At 42.0% G+C, this 27,933-nt stretch overlaps 1 protein-coding gene across 1 annotated transcript in view; it reads left to right on the top strand.

Annotated features, from left to right (window-relative positions):
• Window positions 1–1,243: 1,243 nt before the first annotated feature.
• The window catches only part of cpeb4b (cytoplasmic polyadenylation element binding protein 4b), a 32,319-nt gene continuing 5,629 nt past the window's right edge, over window positions 1,244–27,933 (top strand). The window contains exons 1-9 of the mRNA XM_023429359.2: window positions 1,244–1,685; window positions 2,535–3,772; window positions 14,303–14,393; window positions 19,260–19,310; window positions 25,020–25,190; window positions 25,348–25,437; window positions 25,809–25,927; window positions 26,078–26,192; window positions 27,305–27,486. Coding sequence (XP_023285127.1) covers window positions 2,582–3,772; window positions 14,303–14,393; window positions 19,260–19,310; window positions 25,020–25,190; window positions 25,348–25,437; window positions 25,809–25,927; window positions 26,078–26,192; window positions 27,305–27,486 — 2,010 coding nt within the window. The 5' untranslated portion in view covers window positions 1,244–1,685; window positions 2,535–2,581. The remainder of the gene's footprint in view (window positions 1,686–2,534; window positions 3,773–14,302; window positions 14,394–19,259; window positions 19,311–25,019; window positions 25,191–25,347; window positions 25,438–25,808; window positions 25,928–26,077; window positions 26,193–27,304; window positions 27,487–27,933) is intronic.

The raw sequence follows: 27,933 nt of genomic DNA on the forward strand, positions 1-27,933 counted from the left end.
TTGTCAGCAGGATTTGCACCAAACTTGGTGGAGGAATGGGGCATGAGCCAGGGAAGAACCCATTAAATCTTGGTGCTGATCCAGTTAAAAGGCCTGATCCTGGAATTTTTTAAAAATCACTTTCCTTAACATTGCAAGATAGGGCATTTTCCACCTTGGCGCAGAGTGCCATTCTGGCTCATTATCTTTTTATATGTATTTTGTAAAAACATAATGATGTCATGTTTCAGAAAAAAATACAGGAGACAGTATGTATCAATAATGTGGGAATGGAAACTAATGACAAATATGGATAACACTAACAAGAAAACAACAAAAACACCTAGTGAAATGATACCATGACTTCCTGTATCATTAAGAATTGTTGCTGGGTTTGTGCTCTTGATTTCAGGCTTTTCAGAAGATGATGCCAGTATAGATACAGGAGTATGTGGCCAAAATCAGTTGTCCCATTCACACTGATAAAGACGCAAAGAGAATCCACAGATGCAAAAAGAGTAAATTTATTACGCAAAAAGTAAAAAATGAAATGAATGAAAAAAATGTGAATAAAAGTCAAAGGACAGTCATTAGCACAGTTTACAGACCCTGTAAGAGACATTAATAGGCAATCAGACTATCAACATAGGCCTGCTAGGAAAGGAGAGGCAAGGGCCACAAGGTATTCCACATGAACTGGATTATGGATAATCCCTAATTCAAAACCTCCTAGATGTTGTGTTCTCCTGTACCTGAGTAGTTTTTGAGCAGTTCCACCACCGCCATGGGGTTTTGTAATCTGGTGTATGGAGCAGAATGAGTGCCCATCTTTGTTGACTGCAAATCGTTTCTGCTATGACACTTTTGTTTTCCAGAGAGGTCATTCCCACTTGTACACTGAGGGAGTGTGAGATCAAGAAGCTTGGGCCAAGGATGCTCTTTCTCTGAGGCATTGCCATCCTTTCCAGAGGAGTGTGGGGGGAGGGATGGGGGGGGGGGGGGTATCTCAGCTTTCTCACGACCTGATACAGGCTGCATCGTGAAAGGACAGGACCGTGCAAGGAGGATTTTTTTTTCTATGATTCCGACCTCAGTGGGCAGTACTTACGGGTGGCATGGATGTATTATTGGTGTATGGCTGTTAAATGATGAAGAAATTGGGCGAGGTTGCCGGCGCTCCGTCCAATCACATGTCGAGGTGTGGCTCTCCGGAGGAGTGGTCAGCATGGAAAGGGTGGCGCTAGAAGCGGAAGTGTGTCTCGGCCGATCTCTCGCTGTTATTCGGCCACGGTCGGTTCCAGGAGAGAGGGGCAGCCAAGAAGCGCACAGGAATCGGCTGGCTCTGGAAAGACCCTTAGCGAAAAAAGATACTGAAATCAAACGAACAATGAACCCCATCGAGTAAAAGCTTGTTAAAGACCCGCGGCCGAATACATTACACACATTGCCACGTTAACAAAGCTCTTTGGTGATACGGTCCAGATCAGAGGCAGCGGATAGAGAGCTGTGTCATTGAGCAGGCAGGACACGTCAGGAGAAGGGAGAAAAAAAAAAGCTGACCGACTGCACTGTACGAGTCAGCTATCAAATCGCCTCTGAAAAGCTTTTCCTGCCGTACTCATCTTTTCGAGGACACCACCTTGCTTTCAGCCCGAGGGAAGCGTCTCGACAAAGACATCGCCGAGGTCGAAGGTGGTGATCAGAAGGTGAGAATAAATTTTACTCGCCTGTATCCAGCCTGTCCGGCTAGCTAGCATTCGTGCTAACGGTTAATAGCTAGCTAGCTAACGTTAGCAACGGATGGTAGCTAACACATCTAGTTTATTTTAAACCGCTTGACTGTCGACTGTTACCTCAAGTGTAAGGATGTATTAATGAACAACAATGTGTGACACTACTCAATGGACCCATTTCAGTCAGAGTAAACAAGTGTGTGAGTTAAATCTGATAAAATTTGAGGTTGGACTGACAGCTGTCAAACAAGGTCGAGTGCTTTTCTTGTGAACGTTATAACGATTGATTGCTAATATGTTCAACATTCATTGATATTTTGTATTACTCTGTTCTCGTTGACGTTATGCTGTGAGTAATTTATTGTTTGTCAGTCGGTTTGCGTAAGGAAACCGTCTCAAAATGTGTGTGTGTGTGTGTGTGTGTGTGTGTGTGTGTGTGTGTGTGTGTGTGTGCCGGCTGCTTCTAGCTTTACTGGTGGCTGCCAGCAGCTCAGCTGCAGACAAGCTGGCAACGTCACGGGGTTATAATTAGCTAAAGATGTAATGTTAACTGGTTGGCTTTTGTCAACTGCCTAGAGTAATAAGGTTAGATTGTTCAGTGCAAGAATGAGCTCATTCATGACAATATTGTGTGATTATCATATGTCTAGGAATTCTCTGAGGGCGTAAAACAGACCCAACTGAAAAAAACAGATCTTTTATGTCACTAGGAAATGTCAGTGTCCATCACCTAATTGTTTCTAAATCCCTTGATCTATAGTGGAATGACTGGGGTGACTGCTAACTCAGTGCATGCCATCCTGTGTGCTCTTCTCTCAATAGGACCAAACGATCACGGGATAGCATTTGTGTGTGGGGGGAGAAAACAAATGGGGGATTACGGGTTTGGAGTCCTAGTTCAAAACAACACTGGCAACAAGTCTGCATTCCCGGTCCGAATCCACCCGCATCTGCAGCCCCCACACCACCACCAAAATGTGTCGCAGAGCCCTGCTGCTTTCATAAACAGCACCACAGCCGCAGGGAATGGCACCACGGGAGGCTCTCCCTGGCTCTTCCCTGCCTCTGCCACCCATAACAGTGTGCAAGACGAAATCCTGGGGGGCCCAGAAAAGCCCAAAGCACAGCAGCAGCAGGAAATGCAGGAAACGCAAGAAAAGCAGCAGCAGTTGTCCCCTGGGAGTCACCAGGAGGGTGGAAGTGGTGGTGGGATCATTTCAGAACTGGAAAAGGCCCGGTCAGAGGAAGCCAAGACAGACAACGGCACATCTGAAGGAAGTAATGGAAAGGAGAAGCAGCTACGTCTCGAGTCTCCAGTCCTGACAGGCTTCGATTACCAGGAGACATCTGGTCTCGGGGGAACTGGCCCTGTCCAGTCTAGTACAACCTCGTCATCACTTACTGGCTTCAACAACTGGTCAGCTGCCATCCCGCCGGCGCCATCAACCATCATAAATGAAGACGTCAGCTTCTTCAATCCGGCCTCTGCCAACAACGGACCCCTGCTGTTCCAGAACTTCTCACACCATGTCAGTCCAGGATTTGGTGGGAACTTCTCCCCCCAGATTGGACCGGCGGCGGCCTTGTCCCAGCACCACGCGGCTCCCCCACCTCACCCCCACTTTCAACACCCCCACAACCAACACCAGCAGCATCGGCGCTCCCCGGCCTCTCCACACCCTCCGCCGCCCTTTCCGCACAGGAATCCGGCTTTCAGCCAGTTGCCGCATTTGTCCAACAGCCTGAACAAGCCCCCGTCCCCCTGGGGTCCAGCCAGCTACCAGAGCCCCTCTCCTTCCCCCGGCTCCTCCACCTCCTGGAGCCCTGGAGGAGGCTATGGTAGTGGTGGCGGCGGATGGGGAGGGTCCCAGGGCAGAGATTATCGCCGAGGGCTGAATGGCGGGATGACCCCCATCAACTCTATCTCTCCCCTAAAGAAGACCTTCCCTAACAACCACGTGGCATCCCAGAAGTACCCTCGAAACAGTCCTGCAGGCTTCAACCCCAAGTCCTGGATGGATGATGGAGTCGGTCGCAGTGATAACATCTTCCCCTTTCAGGTCAGTTTGCCTCTGGATGGCCTCCTTTTATGATTTAGCAATAATTCTGGCATAGTATTCCTTTTATTAACTGTTTTTTTCCTGTGCTTATAGACCGAAGCGCGTGCGTATGCGCACTTTGTGTTTTAATGCTTTATGTGTGAATATTTTTCAGCGGTGGCCGCTTGCTGCCTGAATGATTAAACATTAACGTGTCATTTATGTCAGCTGTTAATTTTATTATAGTATGTGGTATAACTGCTATTTTTAGAGATGGGGGGAGGGCATGGATTTACATGATGCATTTGTCACCGTGTTAGCGGAGAAATCAGTCGTTGGGCTCTGTACTTCCACAGCTGTATGTCCCTGATGATGACTAATGTGGCTCTGTCACTGCAGCGGTGTGTGCCACGTATACGAGCTGGGGGGTTGGTGGGAGGAGTGGGGATGCGGGGAGTTGGGAGTGGAGGGGACATCAGGATGGAGAGAAAAAGATGGGGCGCAGGATGTAGAAATGTGAGAGGGAGGATAGAATTGGGGAAAGTGAGAGAGGGTGTGAGGAGAACCATCGCCGGAATGGAAGTCTGAGAATGACATACACTGAGATACAGTATGAAGACAAAAGTAGATACGCCAGTGAACAAGGAGATATCATTATGGGATATCTTTTATTTCAGTCAGAAATACAAAAAAAAAAGAGGTAATACTGTAGATTGATTGACCGAGCACTATTCTTTACTCCTTTCACGTAACAGGGTATCAATCTATTTTATTCTGTGAAATGGAACCTAATGATTTTTCAGGATTACCACTTTATTAATCACCCAGGTCGTGGCTGTCAAAGCCTAGCGACTCGTTTTCAAAATGCCAGCCTATTCATACTGTAATTTTGACAGCTGGGTCCAAACACAATGAAGATGGCTTGAATAATTGTATTATCACATGTAGAAACCGCTGATCCGATTGCAAGAGGCAAAGGGAACATGGAGATAAATTCATTTTATTGATCCAGCTCATGATTAATTGTGTCGGTCGTTACAAGGAGGCGGGGGTGAAAAGAGGGAGGTTGCTATAGGCCCAGCCAGGCCTGATGACCTGATGAGAGCTTTCTTTAAGTACTATGCATATCCTTTTGCCTTCTTACCATTGCACAATGTTCCTTCATCTACTGACAGTTTGCTCCGTCAAATTAACTTCTGGTCAGCCATAGGTTGCCATCAATATGTCATCTTGGTTGGAGTAGATAGTGTTAAATTGTCTGGATGATTGGTTGCCTTTGTTGTTTCAGCTGCCTGTCAATAGCTTAACAATATTACTAATTGGCCTTAGAGAACACCAGTGATGGGCTGCTTCGTTTCCAGGCCATGCCCATTCATTGGGGAAAGTCATAACCTCTATTTTCATTGACAGTTTCTTCAGTAACAAACTAAAATTCTCCAAAGAAGCAAATTACCCAATTAAAAATGTAGAGAGTGATGCTCGTTTTGACCTTTTTTAAGGTATTTCCTTATCTCAACTTGCAATTAATGACTCACAGTGCACCACAGGCCAAACAGTAAGGACTTTGTTCTGACATGTCTTGACATGTCTTGAGTGTTTTTGCTGAATAAATGGCAAAGCTTACATATGAGCAGCAATTTACCAGCAGATAACAGCCTAATTGTTGTGCGTAGTCATGGGGTGAGGTTCATGTCTGACCTGTACCAAATCATTTAGGCCTCATCCTTATTAATATTTTTGAGTTGTATTGTGGTAAAATCAATTTTTGACAAGCAACAAATTTAGATAAAAAATTCACTAACTTGGCAACAGAAAATAATTATAAATGCAAAGTTTTCTAGTACCTAGCCCCATTAGTTGCATCTGTTTCATCAGACCTGTGATGCTGCATCCATTTTGAGCAGTAGTCCCTTCTGTTACATCCCCATATCAGATTAAAGCTAAAGCTAGCATTGCTGTAGCTGCAGTATGTTGCCCTTGATTGTGGTTGAATCAGATCAGCTCAAGTAGCATTGTCCTTTTGCCCTCTTGATACTGCAAGGGCAGAGGGAGGATGGGCCTTACTGTGTGTGTGTGTGTGTGTGTGTGTGTGTGTGTGTGTGTGTGTGTGTGTGGAAGTATAACTCATTTGCAAAGAGCAAGAGTAATAGGGAATGGGTCATTTTGATCTAGATTAAAAAAAATATAAAGATGCCTGTAAAAGAATGAAGATGTACACTGACACATAACCCTTAAACTATAAGACTTGGTTTTCTAGGTGTTGTCTTTACACTTGTGAAGAATAATTAAGTTTATTAAATTATGAACCATGTATAATGTGTTTTTCTGAACCATAGGATGATGACATTGTTCTGCTCCCCTCTAACTGAATTGAAAAATGTGTCAGTTTGGTGTGAGCCTATGGATCACGTTGCAGGGTTGAAGCTGTCACTGTAGAAACCGCTGTTAAATTATTATATAGGCATCCAAGTGTCAGGTTTGTTTGTCAGAAACCTCTGTATATCGCAAAGATATTTGTCAGTGTTGTTTTTTACTATGAGTGTCTCGGTTTGTAGTTCGATGTGACATGAAAATTGCCATGTCTGTCAGACCAGCTGGCTTAGGCTATTTCCTTGTCATTCACTCCTGTCTTATTGCAATTGCTGAAGGATTGCCAAAAACCATTAGACCAATAGCTTTGTTTTACTTTTTTAAAACTGTAATCAAAATGGTTCTTGTCAGCGCTCCTCGAGATCACGCACTGTTCAGAAGACTGATGACATACGTTGCCTTACACAAGGCACCCCCCAGGTTTGGTAATTGAAATGCCGTAGCTCCTGTAACTCCGCACTAAATGTACTCCATGAGGAACTGTTGTCACACTCTTCCAGTAGCATTGTCCAACTGCCTCACATAGTTTCCATTTTAGCACTGACACATCAGATGAAGGATCAGTGGCTTTTGCTTTAGAACCCCCATTGTTCTGCCTGTGTGCCATCAAAGTTCATGACGGTGTCACTCTCTTTGTACGCCTTTGGAATAAATGGGATTGCAACAAACAACTCTGCAGGGACTAATCAGATAGCTGACCCCCATAAAGTCGCTCTTCTGTAACATTTGCAGAAAGATATGAACATACATTAAAACAGGAATATGCCACTGGTCACTATCTTGCTGCGTTACAACAGATAGCTGCAGAGGCAAAGATCTCTCACTCTGCCCACTTTCATGTCCATGAGAGCGATTTGTGTGTATATGAGCAAATGCATAGATGCAGTTTGAAAGCAAGACCATTTGGTGGATAGTTTATTCAAAGTGGTGTACAAACATGGCACACAGAATACTGCTGCTGTTGCTGCAGCAAAGCAGGGCCGTTGCTGTATTAGAGCTGCTTTAGCATTTGTGATGGGCTCCTGTCCAAGCCCACTGCTGCTAACTGCTGGTCTGCTGGAAATTAGCCTTACACCAGAAATATGTTTTTTTTTTTTTTTTTAATTCACAGAAACCCCTTCCTTGCCTTCCTCTATTCTTCTCTTTTCTTTCTTTCCCTGTTCCCTAATTCCTCACCTCTGAAATTCAAGGTCAGAGGCCTGCTGCTGTGTCAGGTGTACTGGGCTCATTTGGATTGGTAGATTTGGCCAGTGACCAGGTCGAGACCTGCAGGGCCTGAAGGCGAGTAAGCCAGAACAGGATATTGTCTCAGTAAGCTACCTGGGTAACTGCAGGTTACAGCTGCCTCCTCATTGTTTGTGTAGCTTTCATATACTGAAGACTTATACAGTGCTGTTACATAAAGGTATGTTATTAAACTGTCTCTCAACACCTGTTGTCTGACTCAAACATTTTGTTCAACTTCTGATTGTCTGAAAAGTCGAGTATCAGTTGGAAAAGAAAGCAGAGGCTAATTCATTAAAACATCTCTTTATTTTTAGAATCAGACCTTTAGATGATGAATTGTCATCATGTGAAGGGTCAATGAAAAAAGTTCAAGCCAATGGTTGCGATGACTGCTAGGCTGATGAAGAGGTTCATAGTGCAGTATTTCTGGGCAGTTTTGGTCAGCCCACAAGCATTAGCATTATAACTGTACTTAATGAACATAGATGTTTGGCATTTTATTTCTCTATGTTACTTAGAGGAAATGGCCTGAGAAACCATGTCATCGCTCTTAAGTAGTGCCTCTAGAAGGAGATTTTCTTTCGCCAGTTTGTGGCAACAAATGATTTAATGATTCACCTGCTCATTAGCCTGTGTTTGGCAGGAGACTTTCATGATGAGAAGATGATTATGTTGATGCTGACATGCTTACTTTGAAGGGGAAGCCTTTCAGGTGGCCTTTTTTCCCGTATCCATGATGTAGATGTACATGCAAATTCTCTTGTCCGCAAGCACACCCACAAACAGACACTCTGAGCCATTAAACTCTAGAAGCCTCAGGTTTCAGCCATTACCTCTGGTCCTTGTCACAGTGGTGTTAAATGAGAGAAATGTTTTTTTAGACTAATGAGCGACCCAAGCTGCGCTGGCAAGCACATAACTCTGCTGCTCATACAGCCTCATTGTGCCCTTCTCACACCCTTGACAGACGCTCTGAAACAGCAAGAAAGAGAGCTGGTGCTTATGTGTGCGTATGTGCACATGCCCATGTGTGCATGAGTCCTAATTAGTCCCTGGCCTAGGTCTTCTGCACATGTGTCTTAACAAAGGCAGAAGACAAAGCAGAGAATATGCAGAAGTGTCATATTGTATTTAGCCTAGCTCATTGCGTATAATAAAGGAGTCAGCTCGGTCTAAACCCCAGGCAGTCCTGTTACACCCCAAATGTACACATACACACAGTATTCAGCCATTCAGCCAGCTCGGGGTAGTAGGTTGTTTTTGACAGTTGGGGGTATTTAATGTCATAGCAGGCCTTTGAAATGCTTAGACCAGGAAGAAACATAATCACAAGCATCAAAAGCTCAACCTGCTTCCCTTTCCTGCCCTCTTTTCTTCTCTTTATTACTTTGCCTTACCTCACTATTCGCTTTCCCTCTCTCCATCATCCCCTCTCTTTCATCTGCCACTTACCACCTTCCCTTCTTTGCTTTGGGCTTCCTCTCTCTCCCTGTTCTCTCAGGGATGTGATTAGAAGCACAAAAATAAGGGGAAAAACTTGCCACCTATGAATTTCAGATGGATGTTGAAATAATCTCACACCTCCTCAAAACCTGAAAACTCTCACTGCAGCCATATATTCTTATGTCCTTTACCCTATTACTTTCTCCACTCTTCAACCCTCCCTCAACTTCCATTTTTCATTAACAGGCAGGTGACATGGAAGATTAATGTTGGAGTTAATCACCTACAGCAAGCTGTATTTAATCATTCTTTGCTTCGCTACATGTCATCAAAATCTGTTGGAGGTTGTCCTCTCTGGTTTGTGGTGCCTAAAATTAAAACCTGTCTAAAGTTGAGAGGCTGTGTAGCCTATCTTGCAAGTAATCGGATCAGTTTTGTTATTTCAACCCTTTTTTCACTTTACGCTTAAACAAATGTAGCTTTAAAAGGTTTCATATTCATATATGGTTTTTATGTAGGGTTGTGCAGATGCCCTGTACCATCATCTGTCATTGATGTGTGACAGCTGTTGGTGACTCGGGGCATGTGAAATAAGCACCAAGCTACTGTTGGGTGCTGGTATTAACTCTCAGGGGAAAATCAGGTATTTTATTACAGTGTCTACCTGTTTGGTCCTAAACAAAAACCACCATGAGAGTGAATTGTTGGAACAGCAATCAGGCAAACCTGTTTCTAGTTAGCTAAGTGCTAAGTGCTAGCTTGCAATGCATCTCTCTCAAGTCTGTCTGTCTCACTAACTGAGCTGGGCAGTGCTTCTCTTGACAATGACTAGCTAGTCTCTTAAGGCAAGGTTTCATTACACTCTCGACTAATGCAAGATGGAAAGCAATGGATTGACATTGACTACTGAATGTACATTGAATGTAAAATGTTGATTAGCTGGGCACACTGGGCAATATGGATACACTGAAAAGCTTTAAGATGTTTAAAATGATGTGAAGACAAAGAAAATCAACAAATTGTCATATTCGAGGCGCTGGAACTGTCAGATTTTTGGAATTTGTGTTTGCAAAAATCCTAATTTGATAAATCAATTATCAAGATAGTTGCTGGTTAATTTCTGTAAATCAAGTAATTGATTAATCAACTAAGAATTGCAGCTCTAATATTGACCAAATGACCACAGTTACTATTTTGCCAGGTCTTTCAAGATGAGCTGGGTATATGACAGCGTATCGTGTAAGTCTTACCTTTTCACAGGAAGCAATGAATTAATGACTAAATGAATGTACTTTACACTGACCAGAATGTTAAAAAAATACCAGTAAATGAACTAGAGCTGCAAAAATTAGTCTATTCATTGATTGGTCAATTGACAGAATTGCTGGTAACGATTGTGATAATCAATCATTCATTTTGAGTCTTTTTTTTTTTCCTTTTTAAGAAGATATGTCTGCTAGTTTCCTTAAAAGTTTTTAGACGCCACCTTGGTCTTCGAGAAATTTGGATGGACATTTTTCAGAATTTTCATTCATTTTATTGACCACATGACTAATTGTGAAAAAGCCCCGTTGAGAGTTTCATGCCTCCCACAAGGCTAACACAGGATTACTCCATCATATGATTTATTTTTATGTGTGGACGCTCTTGATTCACTGAGCACATGCAGCTTTTTTGTGGTGATTTCAAAATTTATGATGCATTCATGCTTGTGTAATCCTGGTACATTACGATCAGTTCAGTACATATTTGTTGATTCAGGGTCGAACATTCAGAGATGGAGACGGGGCTTGGTAGGGGCGCTTTGCCATGCTGCACAATGCAAATCAATCCATCATGCAGACTTTTATCGACAGTCACAGTGAAAAGGGGTGTGTCTCCTCTTTTAAATCCTTTTAGCTTGAGCCAGACTGCATCATGCTTACTGTTTTTTTTCCTGCTTATCTAGTACACTGAGCTACATTTAACAGCTGCCTGCAAAGAATATAGCATGTCATGCCATGACTTCTATGTTTATACCTATGGCCTGGGGTTAGTGTGGGCTAACTGTCATAGATACACAATGACATGGACTACCTTGTAAATTGTGTTTGTTTTCCTTGCAGCTAATCTGTGTGTGTGTGTGTGTGTGTGTGTGTGTGTGTGTAACTGGATGTGACAAGTGACAATTACTACGTGTGTGTGTGTGCGTAACTGTGCACACCCTGCAATGTGTCAGGGGTAAGTACTTTGCTAGTCAGCTGGCCAGTTGTTGAGAGAGAGGGATGCACAAATCTGATGATTAATCACCATCTGCACCTCCCGAGCCTAATGCTTAGCAACTGCAGAGCACCAGCGAGGCCTCGACTCCGCCATACCCAGTCCACCTCAGTCACAAAATGAATTCCTATTCTCCTGAAACAACATAATAGGATTACCATGCAGCCAAAATATAACTGTACCAAGAAGGTGGTACATAAACTGGTACCATTAACTGTAGAAATGCAGCAGGTGCCAGAAATACTTTAAATTGCTGCCACTTACTTGAATGTATTTTTGTTTGTGTGCTTACCTGTGCTAGGCTATACTCACTTTTGGTGTACAGTTTCACAGGAACCAGTTCTTCACTTGTTTCCTGTCCCCCCCCCCCATCTATGAATGTTTGGTTTATTTGACCTGAAGCAATAGCCTAAGTCCACATAAGATACTGAGGCGGATATGAGAAAATAGTGCACATGGTCTGGCCTATATCCCTCTGTTGATATTTGTTTTGAGGGAGAGTGTTCACTGGGTGTGTTCTTCTATCATGTCATCGCAGTTTTAGTATGTTCCTTTCGTCAGTGTGGGAAATCTCCTCCAGCCCTTGTGCTGGTAAAATTTTGGCTACAGCTTGGAAGTTTGGCTTTTTCACCAGCAAGTGTGCCAGACATCCAACCACGCTCTTTGGATGATGAGATAGTAAAAGGAGCTCTTGAATTTTGGGAGCCACTCTAGACGCCAGGCAGAAGATGAAAAAGTGAGTTCCCTGCCTGCCAAACTCTTGGTCATATGGTTCACTGACACAGGTCTGCTTTACTGAACCCCCAAGCATTTGACCCCTGTGGTGTTCATGGTGTAATATTATTACACACTGAGCTTTTTTTTTCCCCAGGTGGTTTTGCTTTTAGGCTGATCCTCCCAGATACTGGCCTACAGTTTGTTGCGAGGGTGTGACCTGACCTGGTTACAGGATAAATACTACAGGTTAGGCCTAGATTCATTTGTTGGAAAGACAAAGCAGTACATGGAAATTGTGACTGACTATATACAGGTTGCTTACAGGTTCATTTCATTCTTTATCTCTGCGTTGTGATTGTAGATTTTCTTTTAATTTCTCACAGCTTACTTTAATTGATGGGTTTTATGCACACTGTCATGCTTTATTCCTCTTGTTTAATGGTAATGTGTTGCTTTTAATCTGGGAACATCAGCCCACAGTTGTCACTTCTCCTCGTCTCTTTGCTTGAGACGGGTGTGATTTCAAGTATGCCGCATAAGAGACAAATAGCGTCTCTGTTTTTTAATCAGATCTCCACATAAACTGTTGCTGCTTCTGATTGGAAGAATGCACCACTTGGCCTTTAACTCTTGAAAAACATGGCAGCTGTCCACATTTCTCCCAAACCATGCACTAAAAAATTAAGCATCCGAATAAAGTTTGGAAAAAGATGCCATTGCCGAATGAGGCTTTTCTTATCTTTTTAACAGCTGTCGTCCACAGGGTTTACAAGTGTTCAAGAGGCTGTGAGTCATGCCATGATCTAAAAATCCCTCTCTGTTCCCTGATCGGTCTGTCAAGCATCTCGTCAGGCTCAATCAATTTTAAGTGGATGTTTTCTCCACTTAAGTCATGTAGCAAAAACCGAGATCGTGAAATGTATCCTGACTCTAATATTTTACAACCATATATCTTTGTAGTCCAGCAGCCTTGTCCTCCTTCCCCTGATCCATGTGCCAAATGTTAATCTGGTGTTATTTGTTCTTATGTGCATTTCATAAAAATCACTGTTTATGTAAAATGCTACTTCCTGGTTTAAAGCATATTGTTTTTTGAAAATATCCCTGCAAATAGTACTTCAAAATGATCAAGTCAAAAAGATATGATGCAGAAAGTAGGAAAAAAAAGTTTATTTCAGTTGTGACCAGACAGTTAAGAAAAAAAGAATCATGACTAAACATTTTAGTCATGATGTACGGCTTATTGAACAACAACTTGTAGCCAGAAGAGTCATGCAATATGAGATCTCTGCCACATGATTGAGGAACAGAAAACTTTTTTTTAAAGGTATTTCTGCTTTTAAGGTGGCACGCATTGGAGACTGACTGGAAAAAAAAAAAACAGGGAAGAGACAGAGGAAGGAATGAAACAGTCAAACACGTGAAGATGTGGGGACGTAAAACATTTAGCACCAGTGGTCAATGTAAAAAAGAAGGGTGCATATTTCATATTGTGGTCTTCAGTATCTTTGTCGACCTAAATTGTGGTTATTTTGGACAGAAAAAGGTTATCAGTTTGTTCTCAAGTTGTTGTCAGAGGCTGCATATGTTTTTTTGGTTGAGGTGGAGTCAAGACAGAAGCCTTATCAGCATGGCACTTGTGCGTTTGTGTAAGGGCACATGTCTTTGGTGTGTGCGCATATTTTATGTATACACAGTGGATGGGTGTGTGTGTTTACACGCATTTATGTGTGCACACAAACATTTCCAGTATGTTTGGTATGCCAAGGATGCCCTTGTTGTGGGTGACAAAGCTGTTGCTCCTGCTTGGTTGTACTGCTTGTTTTACTGTTGACATCTATTATACTGCCTCATTGAATAAGTCGGTTTATTGCAAACCTATGATGACGTGTCATAAAATAATACCACAAAGCTGAATTGCTGATCAGGAGTGTTTTTATCAAAGTCCTTGTTTAATTCAAATGGTTCACACACCTGTGCCACAGAGATGTCTGAAGGTATTGTTTGAGCTCCTGTTTGGAGGCCTTACAGAGTTGGGCAGAAGCATGGACAATTAAAGCAGGAGAAAAAAAAAGTTTATCTCGGTGTTTACTTTGCAGAATATATGAGTAATCAACTTGAGATTCCACTGATGCTTATGTGAAACTAGGGCTGACTCCTATCGTATACTGTTGGTCATTCTCACTATGAAAGGCCAATGCCAAAAGTGTCAGAACCTTAAAATTAAAAGGCCATCATGCATTTAAATAATGGGGGGAAAGCACCTGGCTCTTACTTTGAAAAACGTATTTTTTATTAATAGCTTACCTTGGTCATGAATGTCCAGGCTAGGTTTTGAAAAAAAAAGTATATTTTCTTGTGTAAATAAAGATGGATGCTGCCTCCTCCTCTTGTGTAGGTGTGCTCTTTGACCATCTTGAGTTAACTGAGGCAGTTGTTCAGACTGCTGGTTGCCACAAATAAAATAAAGAAATTGTGTAAACTACAAGTAAAGAAAATTAAATGGTGTTTCTCTTCTTTCTCTCATCTCTTTAGGAACGCACCAGGTCATTTGACAGCTTCAACATGAACACTCTGGAGAGCTCCCTGATCGACATCATGAGGGCCGAGCAGGACACCCTGAAAGGTGAGGATGTCAGCCGCCAGTCAAGAACATGAAACACTAAGTGGCAACACCACCCTTTTTGTTTTACATAATGTTGACAGCAGAGACGTAGTGCAAAGAATCGAACATCATGGTGTGCCATGGACAAAACAAAACACTGATTAATTTCACTCATGATCCTCACACATTATCTATTCTTGGACAGGGAATAACCAAATATGTGTCAATTTATTTAAGATTACTTTCAAGATTAAGATTGCTGTCGAAAAATAATCTCAAACGCTTTCAATGGATTACACAGTGTTATGGCATTGAATAAAATGTAAATTGACCATCCTCTTACATAAATATGAACATAAAGATAAGGGTGTGTTATGATTGTGTCTCATTGTGTTGCACTTTGGATCAAAGCTCACACATTCACACTCATTCACAATGTAAAACCTCAATTCTTATCAGAGACGCTTCACTTCCTCCACAGATCAGACATCTAGACATTGTGTCATCTTTTAGGGTTATGATCAACAATACTAGGAAAAGTCGGTGTGTGCAGGAGTCAGCTGACACCTCTATCCTCCCACTTCCTCAACACCAAAACGTTTTCTCACTTGTGAGAGAATTCGTTGTGCCTGAGCATGGTGCAATAAGTATGACCTCTTTTTCTCATGCATTTTGAGAAGCTGAAAGAATAGAGGGCTGATAGATGCTGAGGCTTTGTATTTAAGAGGGGATTTGTCCGAGAGATGGAAGACTCCCACTCATCTGGACCGAAATTGTTGGCCTTCATTAGTTTCTCACGATCATGGCTGCAGAGCTGAAGGATGATACGTTTTCTGAACACAATGGCAGCAGTTGAAAAGTCGAAAAAAAAAAATCTCCTTTCCTAAGAAAATTATTTTTTCATGCATTACACAATGGGTGGGGGTTAGTGAAACAACATTTTTTTATATATATATACACACATATATACAAAATTCAAAATGCTTGTTTTTCAAGATGACTCCTATCTAACTCCTAACCTAACTCCTTAAGAGAAGAAATCTATATTTATGGATTTGGAGCTCAGCCAATCATGCAAGGATTTCCAGAAGTTTTGGATCATGTCACAGGAATAAAATAGGTGCTCTGTTGTTTCCTGGACTTTCCTTTCTTAAAAAAGAAAGTCCAGTGTACCCTGTGCTAAATGAGATAAGATAGGAAGCACTGAAGCTCCTTTCCTCAGCATTTAGAGAATTTGAGCCGCTCTGATCATGGCTGCCACTTGGATACTCCTGGGTCATTTCACTCAGTTAGGAACCCTCCTAAGCCAAAAAAGACAGTGACAGTGTGAAGTTGTGGTTGGTATCAGGTCACCAGAATGAACATATTTCAATTATCTGGCATGTTTGCAAACAACTGACGCAGGCTTACAGGTGCAGTTTTGCACCTTTCAAAAGACATTAGTTTGTTTCAATGGTCACTGTAAATCTGATTGAATGATTACACACCTATACAGTATTCTATACATTTCAAAGTAGAGACTCACAATTAACTAAAAACGAAAACCATCCATTTGAGATTGGATTATAACCGACTTTGGTTATTGATTAATAGAGACTAGTCAATGTCTCTTATTGGCTGAACGGTGTTAGACAACACTGGTCGATGGTAACCCAGAAAATGGATTATCGAATACAGCAGGTAGCTGGTACTGTTTATTGTTTCATAGGGTGTAACTGAAAGTAATTATACATAGATAATGCTTAATTAGCAGAAAGTTCTAGCTAATGGTTGAGAGGGAGTCGCCTGTAGGAGCAGTTCTGGTAATGATCTTTGTTTGGAAGGAAACGCATTTGATTTCTCAAGATTTTGATTCGGGTGTGGTGCTGGAGCTTAATTGGCTTTAGACTAGCTTAAACACAGTGACACAGATATTGCTTTCCTTTCAAGCAAAAGCTTTCTGTTTTGAACATTGCACATAACACATTCTTCACTCCTTGTCTCAAAATCTCAGTCATAAATTTTAGTAAATTTAATTGCATCGCATGTGTACATTGCTATGTGTTCTACAACAGAGGCGTAACCAAATTAAAACACACATACATACCCGTTTCACTACCAGAATAACATGATGAGTGAAAAGTCAAGAGTTCCAGACACTTCACTATCACCTCCTATCTATTTCAGCCTCACACCCACTGGGTTCAGCCACATCCAGCTGAGATCTAATGTTCTGCTGTCAAACTTTAGTAAATCTTCCCTCAATAATAATAGAGGAAGACTGTAAAGTTACCTCATTAGCCACGTTTTGGTATCCTAGCTCCAACCATGCTGGCACAGATTCCTGCGACTGTTAGATCCAAGAGCTTGGCATCAGAAGACAAAGCAAGTCCTCTTAAAAACCACAAGCTTCTGCTTCATCAGGAATGAAACCATGTTTTTTAAACTGATATGAAATAACATATAGTTTAGCAGAAGTACTGTTGTGCTTAACTTCCTAAAATAGTTAAATGTGAATTCTTTTTCCATTTGTGCTACAGCTCAACTCTGCAACTATTTGAGGAAAGACTGACTAGTGTGACAGCATTTACTGCTACATTCTATATTTTGTCCAATATTTTATATTCTATTACTGCACATTTAACTTTCCTATCACTCCTTTCATTTGACCTGCTTTCTATGCCTCTGAGCTGGTGACAGCCGTGGCTGGGTGCATCATGTTTTCAGATTGTCGGTCCGTACGTATGTCCCATTCTTATTTACATAATATATCGGTAACAACTTGAGGGAATTTCTTCAAATTTGGTGCAAACGTTCACCTGGACTCAAGGATGAACTGATTAGAATTTGGTCGTCAAAGGTCAGTGTCAGTGTGACATGAACTGTGGTGATCATCGATCATCGTTTGTGCTGCTATGTTGAAGATGTGTGTGTGAAGCATATCTGAGTCTGGACAAACATGCTTGTAAACTGTAACTGGACTGGTTGGTGGAGGCATACAACCTCGAGGCGCCTGTATGCCTCCATCTTTCCCAAATTTGCTCTTGTATAGTACCCCATTCTCCACTGCTTTCACATGATGCATCACGCCATATCTCATCCCTTATTCCTTATCTTTTTTTGTCCTGTAGCCCTCGGCCTGCTATAAAATATTTTGCTATTTATTCCTTATTTTCCTAATTCTTGTCAGACTTAGCAGTGTGCTGTAGCAGTGCCTTCAGTAAGTCCTTCCCTTTTTCCCTCACAGCAAAGTAAAAAGAAAAACATAATTACAGCACATTTTCTTTGAGTGCTGACTCTTCTCCAGGCCAACTGATTCTCCCTCTCTCCTGCTCTCTGTGACACACATACATGCATGCGCTCACAAATGTAATAAACACAGACAGTGTGATTTCACAAGCACATTTAGATACACATAGGCAGAGCAGAAATTTCTCATTCCAGCGGAACATATTGAACAAAGTGAGAGCGATGAAGCAAGGGAACAGGCGAGACAAAATGTCTACAGTAGAAGTGGCTTTGAATCGCTTCCAGCATTGTCCTGACTGACAGAAAGGATCCCTCTGTTCAGCCACCACACACACACATACACACACACTCACACTCACCACTTGTGCATGCATGTTCTTTAACTGTTACTGTACTATACATGTATGCAGCCAGCAGGCAGCGGGATGCAAATAAGGTTCACAGAGAGGGCACACACAACCCTGCAGGAGCACAGGGATGGGATGAGCTTACGTGCCTGTGCACTTGTTCCACAGAGACTATTAAAGGCTCTTTAAATCCAATATGACACGTTCTGCTCAAATGGACTTTGATTTTGGGTGGTGCACCTAACAGCACAGATTACTAAACTAAATTACAGGGGGAGATAAACTGGTGAATTCTGTAGTGTTGTCTGGAAGAATTGTCCTTGTCTGTGTAATATGGTTTTATCTTGATTGAACCGAACATTTTACTGACAGAGTTGTATTTTGAAGCCGATAGCGTCCCGACTGTGTTTGAATGTATAGAAATCTGTTGTATAGTAGCTCTTGAAGCCACGGGTGGTCCGCCCTGGTTTCTGTGGTCTGTGAGTCCCAGTTCTGTTTCATGCACCACATCTACTGAGTACTGTGGGGCTCAATAGGCGAGGTGTGGGGGAGGGGCCAGCAGATTTCCATGTGACTGAGGCATTGGAATGCACCAATCACAGGGCGGTCCGTACCCATACAACAATGGTTGTACTATTTCAGCTCTTTTATCTCATTATCCCTCTGCAGCAAGCGGGCCTTGCATAACTTTGAAGCTTGTTTGGCATCATAACATGTACTTGTGTGGGTGTGCGTGTGTGTGTTCGAGACGGGCCTGGCAATTGGCTCAATGTAAAATGTATGACATGAGGCTCGGGGAAGGAGAGAGAGGCGCACATTGGGAAAATGGAGGTGGATGAGAGGGAGAGAGATTGTTGGTGTCCCACAGATGTAGTCTCTAATGAGATTGATGTGGAAACAACACAGTGTACTCATAGCCGTCACAGCCAAAGCCTATTCTGCATTAGCACTTTCACCAAACTTTTAATACATACTTCTGTGTAAGGCAGCTATTTAAAACTAAAAACATAAACTTTTATAAGGAGTATGTCCTACACTGTGCAGAGCTGTAAAAAAAAAAAAAAAAGTTGCGTGGGATATTTTCTGGAGGTTATGCTGTCAGCAGCATAGAGACTCTCCATTTATTTGCATGTCTTACTCACTGAAACAGATTTTTGCATAGAATAAGGATTCAACATAAAAAGATGTTCTCTCCATTCGTAAAAAGACACGACAGACACAACTTTAAAACTGGTTTCCCTCCATCTATCGCATGTAGTCATATGTAGGCCCCATCATGTTAAATGTTTCTGCTCTGTGTCTCCCCATGCAGGTCGTCTTGGGTTCCCCCATCCAGGCGGGGACAACCCTCTGCCCCTCAATGGTACGTATAGTAGCCTACCCACGTGCACTAACATTACAGATTAGACATTTTAATCATAAATCACAAGGAGTTTGTGCACAAAATGAAATAGATGATTATTTTGACAAATTCAATTAAAAATGATCAGAAAGCCTTGAAAACATAATTCGATTAAATGTCAAGCAGTCATTCGTTTCACAAGAAGATATTACTTTTTAAATGGAGTTGGTGTTCTACATAAATTAAAATTGCTCATTAATCTGAAAACATTGCACCCACCTGAAAGGCTAAACAAAAGGTAAAAAATAACAAATGATGAATAATTCTGATTTTTTTTTTATCATTCCTGAACTAAAAACATGCTCCCTCAGGAAAATTCATGTCACTTTTTCCCCACCCAAGTGGACATAGTATGATTCACCCAATTTTTTAACACAGTTTTTCTCTGTGAAGGTGACACTGTGTACAGTAGGTGGAGATAGTTGGAGTGATGCTATGCAAATGCGACTTTCGAGTCTGGTGACTTTGGAGCCCTGTGTCACCTTGCTTGCCTGGGATAGAATCCAATTAAAAACAAACTGTGTCTCTCCTCTATGCTCCTCTGCTTTGTAATGTCAACATAAAATAAAAATGCCATTTTCACACCTCTCCGCTTAAAAGTAGTTTTAACCAACAAGCATCTTCAGTGATGACCTTTCACCTAGTTTTGTAACTTCTGTTGGGTCCCTCCCTTTAATCTGGCTGCTGATATTGCGTTGTCCCTTAAACAAATACATGAATGAAGAGAAGAATGAAAGAGGATGAGTAGATAAGGGAGAGGATGTAGGGGTTTTCGATGCCAGAAAATAAGTGGGTGGATTTTGGAGGATGGGGGGATGGATTTAGGGATAGAGCGAGAAAGAAAGGTGGCCTCAGGATGGGACTTGCTGTATGTGTACGAAAACCTTGTCCTGTTAATAATGCCTCTTATTCTGGTTTCAGGGGTTTTATATTTGAGGTTTAGATTTAAGGTCTTTTTCAGGATTTTCTTGTTTTTTTTTTTTTTGGGGTGGGGGGTTGGGGGGGCATTTTACTTTCATTTGACAGATACAGTAGAGAAGCAGACAAGAAATGCTATAGGGGTGACATGCAACAAAGGTCTCCTGCTGGATTCAAAGCAGGGATGTTGCACTTACATGGTATGCGTCTCCGACCTCTGGGCTGCTGTGATACTCTTCATTACAGGGTTTTTGATTCAAAACGTGAGGCTATATTGTGCTTTGTTTTCTACTTTTGAATTCAATCTGCTGCCTTTGACTCCACGTACCGTCAATGCCTTTTAAAATTATATATAAATAACTCTGGCTGTCTGGAATGGTGGAACAGTTGTTTTAAAAAAAAAAAAAAAAAAAAAAATTGGCAAATCCCTTGGACATTTGCTGCAGTTTCCACAACAGCAGTTTAATATTCAGCTGCCTCTACCTTGCCCTTGCCCACTCTCATTCCCTTTATCACTGTATAATTGTGTTGTTGTAGCTTTTGCCTTCTGGTCTTGGGCCAGGATGTCAAACAGGAGAGGCCAGTAGTTTCTTCACAAGATTGCCGGGTCACATGGTGAGATCACATGGTCAGGAGCTGTCATCAAGCCCTGAAACAGATGGTGCCAACGGATAGAGGTTGAACACCACCTCTCTCTCTCTCTCTCTCTCTCTCTCTCTCTCTCTCTCTCTCTCTCTCTCTCTCTCTCTCTCTCTCTCAACCCCCCCCTTTTTGTCCCATAAGCAGATACACAGATTGCATACTCCCCATTCTCTTGATCTCTCTCACTTACTCTCATTTTCTCTCACCCCCACACAGCTTTTTATCAGCTTGTTTCTCCATCTCTTCCAATCTATTTTCTCTCTCTCTCCCTCACACACGCATACATGCACATCTTTTTATAGCCCTCTGTGCTCTCTTTCAATCTGCTTTCCTGTCTCTGTCTCTGTCTCTCTCTCCTCTCTCTCTTGCTAGCTCTCTTTGACCTTCCCCCCCGGAGTTAATGTCCATCTGGGTTGGAAAGTCCACTGAGGGAGCTGAGGATTATTGCTTGTGTGCTCTGGCCACTTCTTCATCCTCTCCATGTTCTTATACTTTTAGCTGGTTCGATGCTTCAGTCTCTCCAGTGTCTGCATTTTAAATGATTTCACTTCAGCTCTGTGCAAAGAAAAACTGTTAGCATTAGAGATAGTAAAAAGAGTGTGTACACATATAACACTAAACTGCATTGTGGGCTAATGGACGTGTTAGATGAGTGATAGACATGTTTTAAGGCAGAAAAGGGAAGTGGGTTTCTGCATGAAGAAAACAAAACAAAAAAGACTTCTTTGATTATTCCTGCATGGAAAATGTACAGCCAAGGTGTGGTTTGTAATACCTTCTTGTAAAAGACACATTGTTCCCACCCTAATTGCTGTCAAATGTGTTCTTAAGATTGATCACATTTTTCAAGAGATTTTTTTTTTTTTTTTAATGTGAAACATCCGTTTTTAAGGCAGCATCCAGCTAACACAGCCTGACACAACTGAATTCAATTGTACCCTCAACTACGTACAGTACGTGATGAGGGCAGCTGCTCCTCTCTCTCCTTGGTGACACTGCTGCCACAGGGCTGCTATCGTGTTTACACGGCAAACAATGGAGTCTGCAATGGTAACCGCTCGCTGTCACAGATGCACTGGGTTTAGAATTAGACAGTAGGGCTGAACTTTTACCATAAGCACAAGGAATCACGTGTTGAGACACGCATAATGCCAACTGCTGGGTTGTCACTTCAGGCCCCCCATAGTTGTCCGTACTGGTCCTTCATCTGCAGTGGTCTCAGCAACAGAATTGAACTAAATCTCTGCGACTGGGGAAGCTTGAATTTTAGTGACTTTATCTGCTGTTATCATGGTTCTTGTTCAGTTCTAATGTTCATTTGATGCTGTGCAGAGAAGTGCCTTGGTTCACTGAAGCAGTGTGTTTACTAGACTATCTGACTGTCGTACTACTGTGCCTGACTACCTGTGTTTTGCCTCAAGGTTATTTCCTCTTTCTCTGCTCCTTCCCTTCATATGATGATACACATTTGTACTTTTTAGTCAAGCTGAGTGAACTAGAGAAGTTGCACAGTTGTTAGGCAGTCATCGTTCACTACCTAGTTATTTTTGCAATTAAATTCCAACGAAGCTGTTGTCCTTGCGATTGGCCCTGAGCGTGTTTCTGTGCTCGCCGCACTTTTTTGCATTTCCTCCACAGGGGCCCACAAATGTGACCTTGGCTCTCAAATTCAACACACTAAGCCTGTCTTGAGGAACTCGAGAGTTGGACTAAAGCCTCAGTTGTTATCTGCGTTTATGAAGCTGCTCTAGTCAGGGTTAATCTGTAAAGTGGCAATACAAAAACCAGTAAAATGCTAAATTTATTTGATTCAGAGAAAATTATAAATGATTTCATTTCATTTTCCTTTACTACTGAAATTTTATCTGCAGCTACATCAAGGCTTTTAACAGTGAAGGGATATTTCTGTAGTGGAACTGAGGCATTTTGATAATGTCATCGGCATCATAGAAACAGGAATAAGAAAAAACTTTCACAATTCTCCTACACATAAAGGTTACTGCACTACTCTACTTATTTCCAGAAGGATTATTTAAAAAAAAAAAAAAAAAAAAAAAGTTACGAAAGCTTCTTTGCTGTCATCTGTTCTCTCCTTGAGAAGGCTGCTTACTGTGGGTTAGGAACTGAGCAGGGAGCCTCATGACTATTTCTTATTTTCCGAGTAGAGTTAAGGTTACTGTGCTATTTCTGTCAAGGTTACCAGGGTTCAGAATGGCCTGCTTGGAAACTCAGGTCAGCAAAGTCAAAGCATCAGTTTTCGAAGCTCTTCAGAAAACATTTTTATATTCACTTTGGTTCTCAGTTGCCTTGTCTAATGTTCTTATCCTAGCGTCTGTGTTGAATTATTGCTTTAGGAATTATTATTATTTTTATTGTTACTGTTTTGCTGAGCTTTCTGTCATACTGATATGTCCTTTGCCTTCTTTGTGTCTCTTCACATTCGCATTGAGACAAAATCCTTGTGTGTGACATGATCAATCTGTAAGTAATTCACTGAAATGTCCGCCCACACACTTTCCCGTATTAAAAAAACAGAAACTGTACTTTAACTTGATACTCTGGTGTCACTAAAAGAACATGTTGACAGTTCCGCAGACTCATTATGATTCACAGCTGATTAATAAAATAAAGGACAGGCTGGGAGGCAATTTAACATCCCCCCATTGTTATAGACCACCTGGCACTTCTGTTAGTGTAGTGTATTATGCATCTTTTAATAATCATCCTCTCCTTTGATTTGTCCTTACTCCACATGCAGCCAGGAATTATAGCAGGAGACGAGGTAACATATAATCATGGATATATTATGTCACTTTTTCAGCATAAATTAAACTGTGTGTCTCAATATTTTGACTGATTTTGTCATGTTAAACTGTTATATTATGATTTTATTGGTTATGGTGGTGTTGGGTTGTTGTTCATAAGCTCATATAAGTTTTGAACGCCCCCATGCTTTTTATCTGTACAGTGAAGTGACATGTTTGTCTGCATGATCGTCTAAATGTCGAGCCTCGCTAAGAGCTTGTGAATTGATCTTATGCTTCTTTCATCCTTTTAGTGTGTGTGTCCCTCATTATGCTCGAATCTGCTTGCATTGTCTCATTTCCACACACACACGTTACAACATTGTTAAGTCAGACAGTACAAGTTGTCGGTGTCACATTTAGCTGAAAGTTAATGAGGCAAACAAAGTGTAGTATGTGATTTACACGCAGCGCAACAGAGGCACGGACACATGGCCAGGCACAGACACTCGTACGAGCTCGCGCACATCACATACTGTAATCTGAGGCTAACTCCCTTGCATAAATCTTTATAAAGCAGCTCAGGGCGCGAGGGCTTAACCTCTATAACACACACATGCCCAGTCCACTGCAAAACTATTTAGACTCACTCACTGCTGCGTTTCTTCACTTCTCCACAGACTTTACAGTTGCTGGTTGCGCGTGAGGCACGTCACCTAATTAAGAATCTACTCAAAATAACACATAACGTGACATTCTGTTCTCTTCTTACTTTTTGTTTTTCATCCAGTCCAATTACTTTGGATATGACTCTAATAGTACTTTCAAATGGTAATTTATACTTGCTACATGCTAGACTACACTGGAATTATCTTATAACCATTTGACTTGACTTTCATGATTACGTCTATATTTGTTTCTCCTTTGTTACTCTTCACTCCTCCGTGTGTTTTTTTTCCCCCAGACAGCAGCATGTTCATAATATTTGCAGGCTTCTGAACACATTTGCAGATGCTGAAGAGTTATAGAAATATTTACCATATTTTCTTCTCACCAGATGGTATTTAAGCCACACACACGCTCAGGGAAATAAATGAAATGCTGTATGTTTTAAAGCATCCTCAGTAAGGTGCATTACATCCTACAAACATACAAATAAATGATGTCAGATCAAGACAAATCTAAAAGAAATTCTTTATCTCTTCCCCTTCCACCCATCACCAGCCAGGTGACAAAAAGTGTTATAAAATACAGTTGTCATTACTGCTCTAGTGTTACCATGACAACACGGACCCCACCTCTATTTTTACTCCTAGTTCTCTCCTCAGGAAATAAACCGCTCCTGCTCTCCTTCTTTCCATCTCAGGCCACTCCTCTCTCTTCCCCATGGAGGATGGTTTCCCCGATGACGAACGTGGCGATCAGGGTCTTGCGGGCCTGGGATCTCCACACTGCTTTCCACACCAGAACGGAGAGCGCGTCGAACGCTACTCACGCAAGGTCTTTGTCGGAGGACTGCCCCCAGATATAGATGAAGGTACAGTAGTTGAATTACAGTCAAAATGATATAATTTCTCGGCAATTTGGGTCAGCGTCTGTGATGATTTAAACTTTTATCTTAAAATTACACCTGAAAACATGTTAAGCATCCTACTGCACAGTGAGTATAAACCTGTAAATCTACTTTATTTCAGATGAGATAACAGCCAGTTTCCGGCGTTTTGGACACCTGTTTGTGGACTGGCCTCACAAAGCTGAGAGCAAATCCTATTTCCCCCCCAAAGGTATGAGAAATTGTCATCCGAGGTTCTTCATATTGTGCCTTACTGTCTGTCTGTCTTTGTTTCTGGTGTAAAATTAACAGAACATCTTTCTGCATTAAAGAAAGGCAGATATGTTCGATGATGTGCTCCCTCTATCAACATGTATGCATCTGTGCTGTCTGGTCTTTGTCTTCAGGCTGTTATCTGAAGCATTTGTTAACCATGTCTGGACTGTTTGTCTGTTTGTAAAAGCTTATGGCCCCCTGCTGTGAATGCAGTATGTCACGATCAAACATTGAGTCTCAGTAATCAGAGCACTAAATTCCAACATGATTCTTTGTCAGTTCTTCGAGTCCCCAGTGGCAGGAATAACCCTGCTGTATTTTGTGCAGGCTATGCCTTCCTGCTGTTCCAGGATGAGAGCTCAGTGCAGGCTTTGATTGATGCCTGCATCGAGGAGGACGGCAAGCTGTACCTCTGTGTGTCTAGCCCCACCATCAAAGACAAGCCGGTCAGTGGAAACCCGCACACAAACACCCCTGCCTGCACACATCTATTGCTGTTTCCACTGAACTCCGTGAAATGTGTGGTTATGACTTTGACTTGACTTTAGTGCTGTTTATTACTAGCTGCTGAAACCTGTAGGTTTTGTGTGTGACAGGTCCAGATCCGCCCGTGGAACCTGAACGACAGCGATTTTGTGATGGATGGATCTCAGCCTCTGGACCCGAGGAAAACCATCTTTGTGGGAGGTGTCCCTCGTCCACTCCGTGCAGGTATCCCTAATTTATAAGACACTTTCTCCACCGGGTGAATTAACAACAAATGTGTTTGTACTGGCAACATTTACATTTGAAGTATATACTGTGCATACTGGCTGAATCATTTATCAAAGGCCTTCAAAATGTTCCCACTGTTGTTTTTGTTTTCCTTATGTTCAGTCACCTTTTCAGTACATCTCTTTTTCAATACTCTTCATTTTATATTTGTGCCTATGTTTATACTGTAAGCCACAAATAAGCTAAGTTGCCCCTTCACTTCTGCTTTATTTCTTCCCAATATTTGAAGTGCCAGCTGTAGGCAGAAATCTTTTCTCTGGAAGACACTGCGGTGTGATCAGCTTGTGTTCATAATAAGCATTAGGTCTGCTGGAGGGTAGAGCTAAAAGAGGTGCTGACCTAAACTGGTCCTAACAGGAAGTGCTCTGAGGCACGCTGTGCTGTGTTGAATATTAAATTCCTTTTTATCCTTATACCGACATCATGAGTAGTTCGTGCTCATGTTTGCTGCTCTTCTGGTTGCTGTGCTACATATATGGTCATGATCAAGGTCATGAGGCCCTGTGGTGCATTAAATGATTTATGACCCTGTGCAATATCTGGGTCTAAATTTACTTGTGAAAAATCTACATATTGGGGGAAAAAAACCTGCCATTTAACTTGTTTTTAACAAGTAAAGCTAAACTGTTCATTTTAGGGTCACTTCTCCCCCCCTGCCCCATGAATATTTGTTAACAGCAGTTAAGAATAACACAATAAAGACTGCAAATAAACTTGTTGGGATTTAATGCAGCCATTTTAGCAGCTGTCCACAGGGCACTGCCCTCATATTTGCATCAAGCAACCCACATCAGCTTACAGTGTTTGTGTTCACTGTCTACAAAGACATGAGTACTAGGACTGTGTGTGTGTGTGTGTGTGTGTGTGTGTGTGTGTGTGTGTGTGTGTGTGTGTGTGTGTGTGTGTGTGCGTGCGCGCGTGTGCGCGTGCGCGGAATTGTTCAACTTTGCAAGAGGGTTTGTCATTATGTTCACGTCTCTGTGTGTCAGACTTGTTTTTGTAAATATGTTGCTCAGCTCTTTCAATGCGTCTCTTTCTCCCCTCTGCAGTGGAGCTGGCCATGATCATGGACCGCCTGTACGGTGGAGTTTGCTACGCTGGCATTGACACAGACCCTGAACTGAAGTACCCCAAGGGAGCGGGGCGTGTCGCCTTCTCTAATCAGCAGAGCTACATTGCTGCTATCAGTGCTCGCTTTGTACAGCTGCAGCATGGAGAAATCGATAAACGGGTGAGCTGAAAGAATAGAGAACTCGGTGTTTTTTCGGCCTACGCTCTTGGTCCCTGTCTTTCGTCATTTGTCTCCCCACAGCTCACTTCCTGCTCTGTTTCTCTCAAATGACTTTAAGAATTGAATCCGTCTTCGTTCTTATTTATTTTTACTGAATCTTTCGTCTTCTGCAGTGCAGGGCAGGCTGGATGAGCGTACATGCTTATTTATAACACTGTTCTGTTAACAGTTACAATGAGAAGTAAACTTACAGTAACAGACATGGTCGTTAGTGGGACATAATTAACAAAGATTCAGTTAAAAGACGCAGATTCATGGCGGTCAATGAGAACAGTGCTGAAGTTACAGAGAGATGTAAGGCAGATTATTCCAGGAGACCACTGCAGGAAAATAAAAAGCCATCTTTTGGCTGTTAGCTTCAACTTGTTCTGCAACAACCTGTTCTGG

This window comes from Seriola lalandi, unplaced genomic scaffold, assembly GCF_002814215.2.
Source record: "Seriola lalandi dorsalis isolate HSWRI2012SDOR001 ecotype SW California unplaced genomic scaffold, Sedor1 jcf7180002054893, whole genome shotgun sequence".
Classification (NCBI taxonomy): Eukaryota; Metazoa; Chordata; class Actinopteri; order Carangiformes; family Carangidae; genus Seriola; species Seriola lalandi.